Source organism: Myzus persicae, unplaced genomic scaffold (assembly GCF_001856785.1).
Source record: "Myzus persicae strain clone G006 unplaced genomic scaffold, MPER_G0061.0, whole genome shotgun sequence".
Lineage (NCBI taxonomy): Eukaryota > Metazoa > Arthropoda > Insecta > Hemiptera > Aphididae > Myzus > Myzus persicae.
In genome coordinates this window covers 12100-23335 of record NW_019102445.1, presented here as the reverse complement: position 1 = coordinate 23335, position 11236 = coordinate 12100, and the positions used below count along the sequence as shown (strand labels likewise).

Sequence of the window (11236 nt, the reverse complement as noted above, 5' to 3'; positions counted from 1 at the left end):
ACTTTAATCCTTTTAGAATAACCCGAGATATTTATTTTATTGATATATGCATGGTTAAATATAATAATTTAACCATGTTTTTTTCAATGTAAGTTACGAACAATATAGGTACAGGTATACTAAAATATTTTTTTGTTATTTTTGAATGCGAATGTAGTTTTAAGACTGAAATAAACGTTCAACCATTATTTTCACCCTTCAAATGACTATATAATGCCCGCGGGTTGTACCCTTAGTAAATCTCGAAGGAAGTAGATTTTTTAGTTTTTTTTTTTTTTGGTCACCCTCTTTCTTTATTTAAGAGCTACCATAAGTTTCCATTGTCCTGCAGAAAAAAACTTATTTTTCCTCGAAGCAAAGACGGAAACGAAACCCTTGTCCCTCGTTAAGTTTGAGTAGCGAAGTGGAAAAATTATTTTGACAGTCGAGGCGCGCTCTAAATACATTTCCCCCCTCAACACAAGCTTTATTATAATAGAGATACAAAACAAAAACTTTCGTTTTGAAAACGCACACAAACGAATACACAAGAGGAAATAATAAAACTTAACAGTGAAAGTTTAACTTTATTTTATTAGTTTATATGTATATATATATAGAAAAAAAACAATTATAAACATTAAAATGAAAAAAAAAATAGCCATCACATACATTTATATAAAACAATAGGTATAGTTGTAAGATTTAAGGTTATATCGGAAAATTTTGATTTCGAACCAACAAATATTGGTCATATCATAATAATATAATGTAGACATAATAATAACACTGTGCATCGTTTTAGGGTCGCTAACATTTTTTTTTTTTTTTAATAAACTTCCAAGCGGAGTGACACGATTATATGAACAGTGAACACCCTACCATACAGGAAAAGGTGAAGAAAAAAAAAAATAATAATCAAAACACTCACTATATATTATGTAATATACCTATATACTATAATATACGATCCAAGCCCTCTCAACGCTATAGTACCGCTACACATTATTATTCTTAAACAATATAATAATTACGATGGAGATGACGATAAAAATGATAACAATAATACTATAATAATATAAAATATAATATTGTTATTATTAAGACTATTACCGTTGTATATATATATATATATATCCAAAAAATATTATTATACAGTCGCGATATAAGCTAGACTAGACGACTGTGTGTGAACAGAGCATATAATATATACGTTACGGTTCGTTTACAAAAGTAGTTATCTATAATAATCGTATTAATATATATATATATAAACATGCATATACCTATAACCTTTAGGGGTTCTAAGGTTTGTCACGAGGCGCACGCGCGTTGTTCACATAACATTATATTATGTTTTAATAATATTAATATCGTAGCATTGCAGGTCCGACGAGAAAAAAGTATTAAAATAAAATAGTTTATCATTATTATTATTATTATTATTATAATCAACAGAGAAGTAAAAACAATTAATATAGAAATTGTATAAATAATAATTATAATATTAACACGGAAACATAATAATATAATAATAATATATATATATATATATTAATTCGAAGATATAATACGCGTATAGTCAACGATGCGGGGTCACCTTCAGGTCACGATCACGGTGATCGGGGACTGGTCGATCTCGGTCAGGTTAGATATTTTTATGTCGTTTGTCACGGGAATGCACTTGGCGGTGCCGCTGACTTCCGCGTTGTGGTTCAACTCCATCGCCTTAGTTATGATTTTCGTGTTGTCGTCGCACAGCACCGGGTTTCCTGTCCACGTGGATTTCATTGATATTATAGTGGGTGGGTACAACAACGTTATTATTATTTAGCAACTGAGCAGGCGATCCCGTCCGAAAACGCCGATCACCTCGAAAACGATTCCAAGACGATTTTTTAAGTACATTGTCATTGCGACGAAACGTTATACTAAAACTTTTTCGTATTCTCGTTTTACCTGCTAGCTTGTTACTATTTTTTTTTTTTTTTCAAGTTTCAATTTTTCAAGTTTTTAGGAATGGACTTTTTCGAGTGACGATATGCGCATACACGTCTTGAATTTAATATGCGCGTACAGAATATTTTATTGAAGACTTCGATGCATAAAATATGAATATTTCAAACAGACACATAACATCAGTATCAAGGGTATTTGAGATTTAGACGAGTGGGGTGGTGCTACTCCATTTCGTTCGTTCTAACTTCAAATCCTATTATGATTGACTACAGGCTGGATTATGTTAAACATCAAAAATATTTAAATCTATTATTATGTGCGACAATATTGTAATTTAGATATTTTTTAAAAAACTTATAATCGTTTTCGAGATAATGAGTGTGTTCGTCCGGTATAATCGGTTCACGACGCCGAGCTCGGTGTCAACAAACTCGGATTTCGATAACAATATTTACCACCCATAGCAAATCGCTACCATCTTACCTTCCAAGTATATTCTCAAAGTGCTTTTCACTCCGTGCAATTTGCATTGGGTCATTTCGACTAGCTCTTCCTGGATGGTCATTATGCTGTTAAACTCGAGGTCGGCGTGGCAAAGCACGGGATATCCTTGGAACTCTTTGGACAGTCCGGTTAAAACGTTATACGATGCTACTAGCGTCTCGAGGGCCGGCAGATGAATCTACGAGACGAAAATGAAAATCACGGTGAGCGAAATGTGCAGGAAAATTGAGATTGGGATTAAATATAGGTATTATTATCGTTAATACGCGGTTTATACGACGTCCGTCCGTCAATTACCTGAGACGAATCTGGGAGTATGTGCAACAGATTGTGAGATACATCTAGAATTTTTAAATTTAATCCGGTCAGATCGTACGGAGATATGTCGGTGAATTTGTTATGACTGATGTTCAGTTTGACAAGTGTCTTGATGCCTATCAACGATCCGCCGAGCGACTCCAACTCATTGTGGTCCAACTTCAAGTGTTCGATTCCAGTCACTGGTTCGCTTATAATCTTGAAAAAAGTATGAAAACCAAATATTAAATTAAAGTTTATTATAATTGTACTGCACATAAATGCATGGTCGCGCGTTAAATGTGTTATATAGGAACTAATGGCGCTATTCAATACATTTTATTACCTCAGAGTGGCCACTGAGTTTGGAAATCGTATTGTGCGACAAATCGACCAACTTGAGTTCCTTCAATCCCTTGATTTCGGCCAACGAGAATTCGGCGATTTTGTTGTACGACAAATTGATCTCGGATAGTTGAGTGAGTGGTAACAGCGATTTGTTCAAGTGTTTGATGCAGTTGTTGCTCAGTTCTAACACTTCGATCATCGATGCTTCTTCGAATTCATCGGACGCCAACTGCGAACGTTATAAAATAAATGACGATATATTGTATTTATCAAATGTTTGTGGGCCTACAGGATGTATTTTCTGCACAAGCGGAAGCCAGATACAATTATATTAAGAGGGAGGGCGCTAAAATTGTAAGATGCCTAAATTCGCCTTAATAACCTTTAAGGTACACTTCATAACACATCACATTAAAGGTTTTTTTTCGTATTGTTTTTTTTTTTTTTGTATAATAGATGATAGGAATATACTATATCTGTATTGAATAATCCTATATATCATGTAAATTTATGGTTTTTCCAAAGTATTTTTTTTAAATAATAGCTGCTAGCGCAGTGGTCGGCAACTGGCGGACCGCGGTCCATATTTGGACCGCGGAAGGCAAAACTTTAACGTGTATATTATTTCTTCTTATTATTCGTTCTACATGTTGAGTAAGACACACAAAATTGTCAGCGAAAATAGGAAGTTCATGAACGAGTGGACAGAACTATATTGTTTTGTATTGCCTGAAAGGGTTGGAGCCATCCCAGTCTGTTTAATTTAAAATTCAACTGTCGCTATTATTCAAAGTGGAAATTTAAAACGGCATTATTATTTTTAAACTGCTATTTTTAAAATATAAAGATTTGAAAAAGATTTTTTCACTGGACCACATTGATTTATTATTTTAATCTTTAGGACTCCAATAGAAATTACTTTCCGACCCCTGTGCGAGCGGTTTGTTTTTTTTTTGGCCAAAAATTTAAAGATTTTTTAAGTAATTCATAAAATATTTAAAGTGTCTATGGCCAATTATAATCATAAAGGGAAAAAAGGAACAATATTTTTCCAATCATCTGTTTAGTGGATATGAACTTTCGTCCCCCTCCCCTCGTGATTTCTGCCAATGGTTTTCAGTAAACTACACACGCATACCTCTTGTATCTTGTTGCCGGTGAGCTCAAGCCAAACCAATTTTTTCGACTTGGACAGCGTTTTGTTCAGACCGGTCAACTGATTAAATGCGCAGTAAAAATACCTCAGTGCCTTGAGGCAGTTGAGTTCTGGTGGTAAATGAGTTATGCTGTTCTTGGACACGTCCAAGACTATGAGTCTGTCGTTGTCGATTGGCAATTCTCCGTCGAGATTTTTTATCCGGTTGTTGGACAGGTACAGCCATTCTAGTTCTTTTTGGTTTCTAACGACATATATAAATAGATTATATCGTAGTGCACAATTGAGTTAAAAAAGAAATAATCAAAAATACATAGTATGATGTGCACGTAAGCTCGAAACTTTTGAATATTTTATAAGTGATTATTATTTTCATTGGAATTTAATATTTATAATATATATATATATAGTACCTATTCGTTGTGCATGAAAGGTGTTCACGAATATAACAGTAACAACTAACAAAATACGATTTTCAATTAATTGTTTTATCATACATAATACTATAGAATGTGGGTTTTACGTGTGTTATTCATAACACGTATTACCATACTATACAATATTATAATATTCAATTATAACAAACGGACTTTGCCCTTGGTACGAATGAAGAATATTATTATTGATGCGATAGAGGAACAAAACAAGCTGCGCCACACGCTAGTTACATTATAATATATTATAACAATATATGTAACTTTCGAGAGCTCACGGCCCAATCGAACTTTTACTGAAGCAACGTCGTAGTTACCTCAAATTTCCATTTAATTCCGTCAGGTTGTTGGCGGCCAATTGGACTTTTCTCAACGTCGTAGGGAACGATCCGTTTGTTATATCGGTCAGATTGTTCGTGGCCATCACGAACGTGTTCATCAACGATAGACTCTAGAAATTAATCAAAACAACCGATCACATCAAAATATCCAATAGATATACAATAATAATACGTATGTGATTTGTATTTAATAAGTTGATCTCATTTTCAATTCCGATCTTTTGAAGAAAAAAAGTATTTATAATACATTTTAGATTTTGAGCGGAGCTATGACGTACCTTATGTTATAGATATTTTATTTTTTTCTGATTTATGTGTGATAACATTTCGGTTTTTGAATATAATTATGCTTAAACATTTGTATACAATAATAATAATTGTTAACATCCCATTAATATAGAAAATACATGTCACAATTGTTTTGTTTTAGGTAGCGTTAGAAAACAAAACCTTTATAATTAGCAAATTAACATATAGAATAATTTTTCAAACATTAGTTTTGAGCATTTTTGAAATTTGAATTAAAAATAACTTTGAAAATTGTCTCGAAATGTTGACAAGTTGTGAACTTCAAACGCTTGTAAAAAATGTTGTTATATATTTTTATATTTTTATACATAATATAGTTATATGTATATAGTTATTAGAAGAACTTAAGTGGGATCTCATATTAAATTTTCAAGCTATAAAGTTGACCTAGCGTAAATTGTTTGAACAACATATATTATAGAAAAAAATTTTAAAAAAATTCAAAAATGTCGAATGTTTTAAAATAGATCTAAAATACCATATTTAATGCTAATATAAACATTTGGTGAAAATTCTACAATCATTTGTTTTTTAATTACGTATTAAAATAAGCGATTCGATTTTGTAGAAAACATATAAATTCCCGTTTTTCCTGTGTTAGTATGTTTCTCGATTTCAGAGTAAATATAGTACACGTCATAACACATACACGCGAATGTCATTGAGAATATAAATTACGCAAGATTGTTGATGATAGACGTTTCGAATAATTATTATTACGTTATTTGTTTTTTGTTTTTTTTCTATAATAGTGCAATATGGTACAATAACGAAAAATATGATTTCACATTCACGATGTTTTTATCGTTAGTCTGTCGACGGACGATTGCGTTTAATCGCCGCAGGGTGAAGGATTGCAGCTCGCGTCACTTCCTGTTCGATACACGCGCTCTCCTATACTATATAGATGAGCCGAACCCGCCCGGAAAACACGACCGTACATAAAATAATTTTTTTACAATAAAAAAAAATGTAATGTACCTCATAAGTAATAACATTATAATATCATAAACGACAACTAGACGAAAAATGTCTTTTTACGCGTAACCGCTTATACTTAGTGGTATACCTACTCGACAATACCGAGTCCCCACAATTTTATAGCTCAGCACTTATATCACTGAATACCACAAACAAATTTTTGAATTGTGTTTGAGGGACATGAGACCAAACAGCTGTCGGATCATTAATTCCTACAACTTACAAAGGTTGTAACCCATCGATTTTGCGCATGCTCAACATATTCGACTTTTCCGAGTACCCTATTTTCGTGGACACACGGTATATTATATAAACTTCATTATATACCTAGGTATTTTTGATAGTCTGGCGATGTAATAATAATAAAGTATTTGCGACGTACTTGGAAGTCTCCGGAGGCAACGCTGTGAATTGAGTTCCTAGCCAAGTCCAACACCTCGATACTGGGCATGTGCTTGAATATCTGGGTGGGCACCGCACATAGCCTGTTGTCCGACAAGTACAGGATCCGTATCCTGTTCATACCGATGAAAGCCTCATCCGGTAGCGTGCTACAAAGTGGAACAAAGTCACAAGTAATATTATAATAATTATTAGGTACATAATTTTACGATTACTTTAATAATATTATGATAAATGAAAAGTAATGGCTCCCATATGTGTCATCGCCAGCTGCGATGGCATAATATAGTATAAAGAGTCATCAATTTGTGGAAAGTTTGATGCAAAACGTGCCAGTGTCTTGAATTAATTAATTAATTTACTCTATATTGTCTCTTTATCGCTCACAGTCCAGACGACACTCGGTCTCTATAAGGGGACGAAATCTAAGATATTTAGGTACCAAACGTCACTTCCAAGACGAGAACGCTATAATACTCGGAGTGTCCGTGACCTCCCGTAAAACAAAATATACCGTTCTAAGTATCATAATTTGATTTTTTGTTTAGAAAATAAACCTCGGGAAAATATACCTATATATTAAACACGAGTATTCTAACTATTATACTGTCTATACTCTATAAAATTAAATGATAACAACATTATATACCCATACCTAACCTTTACATTTACGCAACTCTAGCGTCTATTTGGTTTGCCAGAGCAATATTTATCTCGATAAAAATTCAATCGAACATATTATTGTAATAATTATATAAAGTTACATGTCGTGTATGACCGCATTGAAGCAGTGCAGATGTTATTGTTTTTACGAAACAATAATAGATAGTGAATTATTCTGATCGTCATAGCGAATACCCTAACGCATCGTACATTAAATTTTACCCATATACACAGTAACATCATAATAAAATGATCATGAACTAAAAAATTCAACGTAGTAAACAGACAAACAGTCTATATTATATAATATTATGTAACAATAACAGTGCAACTCGCTCGACAATAATATTCGAACTGTGACGAAAACCAAAATATCTAATAAGATTTATATTCGTTCGAGTTTTACGACTGATCAATGATGAGGTTATTTCATGTGAATTGAATGATTTCTATTTATTTCATGATTTTAAGCCGCTGTGGTTATATCGAGTGCAAAAATCGGATCGATGGGTTTTCTACTCGACAAAAAGTTATGCGATCGTCTAAAACCATACATTCAAAACGTTTAAACCACTTTAATTAATCGCAGCTGTCTTTGGTTACAGACTCACGAAATTGAGTGTACAGGGAAAGGACCATATCATTCTCAAGAATAGATAAAATCGTGAAAAATCACGGGGCTTTTACCTACACGAACCACGTGCATTTCATGGTGGAAAAATAGAGAAGAGCCGCCTAACATCCAAACGTCTTCGAGGAAGTTTTACAGTATAGCTACGAAATATGATATACTAGCTACGTCGACTGAGGTCGAGTTCACGCACAATATATAATATTATAGAATATCAACTGAGATTCTGGAAATAAGACTAGAGAGGCTTGTGAAATAATAATATTAAATAAACAACAATCATAAAGAGTCCATAGCATCTATCACCGTAGAGGTGTTTGTCCCCGTTATTAATTATTGTTTCTCAAAAAATATTTTTGACATGGTTTTGGAAAATCATTATTACCATACGTATAAGCATTAATTATCGTTATAACTCATAGTGTTTTTTATTGACCTCAACTCTACATTTTTATTTTATGGACAAATAAAGGTATTAGGCTAATCTACCGATGAATACATTAAAAGTCAAACTACTGATCTCCATCTAGTATTCTGTTTAGTTACACAGGCTGAGCTCTAGCATTTATTCAATCACATTTTCAGATTACTCAAATCCTAATTTTCGTCATTCACATATAAACACGATCTATCTTTCTCTCGAAATGTAAAACCCTTATCTCGCGGTCTACCACCCGCGTCTTAGTATATTATATATTTTACACGATGTCGCGCTATTTTCGAAACGTTTTCGACGATAGTGGTTTTATCTTCGGCCTTTCCATTTAAAAAAAGTGTTATAATATATCAGACGATTTCGAAAAGAAATTTGAAAGGTTGAAAATATATACATTTAGATAGGTAATAAGATATTATAGGTATGATAAAACAAATATATAGTCTATAAAACGTCAACATTTGTATTACACTATTACCAAATTTTACAATAGAGCAGTTTTAAAATTTTTCAATATTTAAATCTTTATAACTATAATGTTTCAATTTTAAATTTTTTTATCTCAACTTATTTGAATATATACGATTATTGATCTACTAATATTGTTTGTGAATAAAATGGATTCATAAACAAGACAAAATTGTTAAGCATAATACAATTGTTAGTTTCTCATCAACTACTATTTACTTTATTATACCTATACGTATATCATAAAACGACGAAACGTTAATATAATAATTTTTAAAAAGTAGGAGCACAAAAATTGAAAATAGCTTTACGTACTTACGTAATATCCATTGCCAAAAGTCAAACACCGTTTTAGTCAAAAATGGCTATCTCAGAAATTGTCAAAAACGACACGATGTTTCAGTCTATACCATAGGAAAAAGCTAACACTCAACAACGCCGGAAATACGCTCATACAAGCCGTTTCTGGAGGATTCGACACGATGTCTCGTATTGTTAAGCTATTTCAGTCGAATTCTCCAGTCCGGATAACGAGCAGCAATAGCTGGGCGCATTCAGCCGAGGCCGGATTAAGATATTTTGCGCCTTGGGGCCAGTACTTTTCCAGTGATTGATTACCGTTCGGGATACGCGCAACGCTGTCATGCAGTACGATATTGCAAAACTGTTAATTTACCGCTAACAAAATATACCGATTACAGTATCATTCTAGTGCAAAAAAAAAAAAAAACAATTTTGGTTCATCCATGCGAAGATCCACGGAATGTCATAAAATATATATCATAATACGTATAATAGGTACTGCACAACCTCAAGCGATCGCGGACAAGTGCAGATCCTCCGGCGCCAACCCACCCACCCCCGCGCTCAATCCAATCCATTCTCGAGACCGAATGAGTGACACGCGCCACACAGTAACAACCTGCGGTACATACCTTATACCGTCTACCTTATACCCATACTGTATATACCGCGATAATAATATTGCGACACAAAGCCGAACCGACCTGAGATTGTTTTTGGTGAGCTTGAGGTCGACTATCGGGAAGCCCAGCTCGTTGAACCGCCTCGTGTCCAGGTCGTGGAGTTCCGAGTACTCGATGTTGAGCACGTAGTCGAACACGGCGTCGAACTTGTTCTGGAGCGCGCCGATGACGCTCTCGAACGACACCATCTTCTGGCAGATGACCATGATCTTGGGCCGGACCATGCCGGTGAAGTAGCTGCACGTGCACGGCGATATGCTCCGCCGCACCGAACAGTGGAGCGGCGTGTCCTCCAGTATGTACGAGCCGCAGACGCCGGTCATGGCGAACGTGGACACGGCCGTCACGAAGAACAGGCGCGACCAGTTCATGGCGGTGGCGGTGTGGCGCGCTCGCGGGTTCGTATCCGGTTCCGGTATGCCGCGGGTTCCGCCGCCGGGACGACGTCCGTTCTGTAGTGCGTCCCGCGTGGACAAGATATTATCACGCCAATCGCCGTCGGTCGTCTATGCGCGTGTCTTATTGGTCGCTCGTGGTGCGGCGGTTTGCGCTCTCGTCGTGGACGCGCAAGTGTGACGACTGCAGCAGGCGGACTGACGCTGCGGCGGCGGCTGCGATAATATTATTATTATTACACCGCTCCCTGCATCCCTGCAACACAACGACCGTGGCCGCGCGACTGTTAATAATAATAATAATAATAATAATAATAATAATAATAATAATAATATTTTAACGATGTTATAATATTGTTGTCGTGTATAGGCATGCGTGACGGCGGTGTGCGAGCGTGTACGCGGTCGGGTCCTGTGTGCTGCGCGGCGGTCGAGCGGAAATTTTTTTTTTTTCGATTTAAATTCGTTAAATTCGTATTGATCGATTTGACACTCGGCGGACGTCCGGTGAGGGGGGTGAGGGGTGGGGTCAAATAGCGTAGCACACCACGGTAATAATATTATATTGTTTTATATTGAATAGGTATTGCACACACGCGACGCGGGCGTCGCAACTCGCTCGTTACGCGCACGGCAACTGTACAACTACGGTATAGTGTATAATATAATATAATAATAATATAATCGACACAATCGTCGTGTCCGACGTAGCGCTCCTGTACTATAGTACACACTACCGTGTGTGTGCGTGTGTGTGTGTGTGTGTGTGCGTGTGTGCGTGTGTGCGTGTGTGCGAGCGAGCGCGAGGGGGGGGGATACGGTCGTCCCCTCCGCGATCAATTTGTTATTTTCCTTACGCACTTTTGGCACCAAAAATGGACATCATATATTTTTTTTTATTTTTTTTTTTGGGGGGGTCTCGCATAATAATTACAATAAGTAAAATC

General features: G+C 35.4%; 1 protein-coding gene across 1 annotated transcript; it reads right to left on the bottom strand.

Annotated features, from left to right (window-relative positions):
- Positions 1 to 795: 795 nt before the first annotated feature.
- LOC111032172 (leucine-rich repeats and immunoglobulin-like domains protein 1) lies at positions 796 to 10951 on the bottom strand. Its single transcript, XM_022312403.1, has 8 exons — positions 9916 to 10951; positions 6691 to 6859; positions 4995 to 5128; positions 4226 to 4487; positions 3086 to 3316; positions 2740 to 2958; positions 2422 to 2620; positions 796 to 1751 (listed from the first exon to the last, which is right to left on the bottom strand). The coding sequence occupies exons 1-8, from the start codon at positions 10263 to 10265 to the stop codon at positions 1582 to 1584; spliced, it is 1734 nt and encodes a 577-aa protein (XP_022168095.1). The 5' UTR covers positions 10266 to 10951; the 3' UTR covers positions 796 to 1581.
- Between the last annotated feature and the right edge of the window lie 285 nt (positions 10952 to 11236).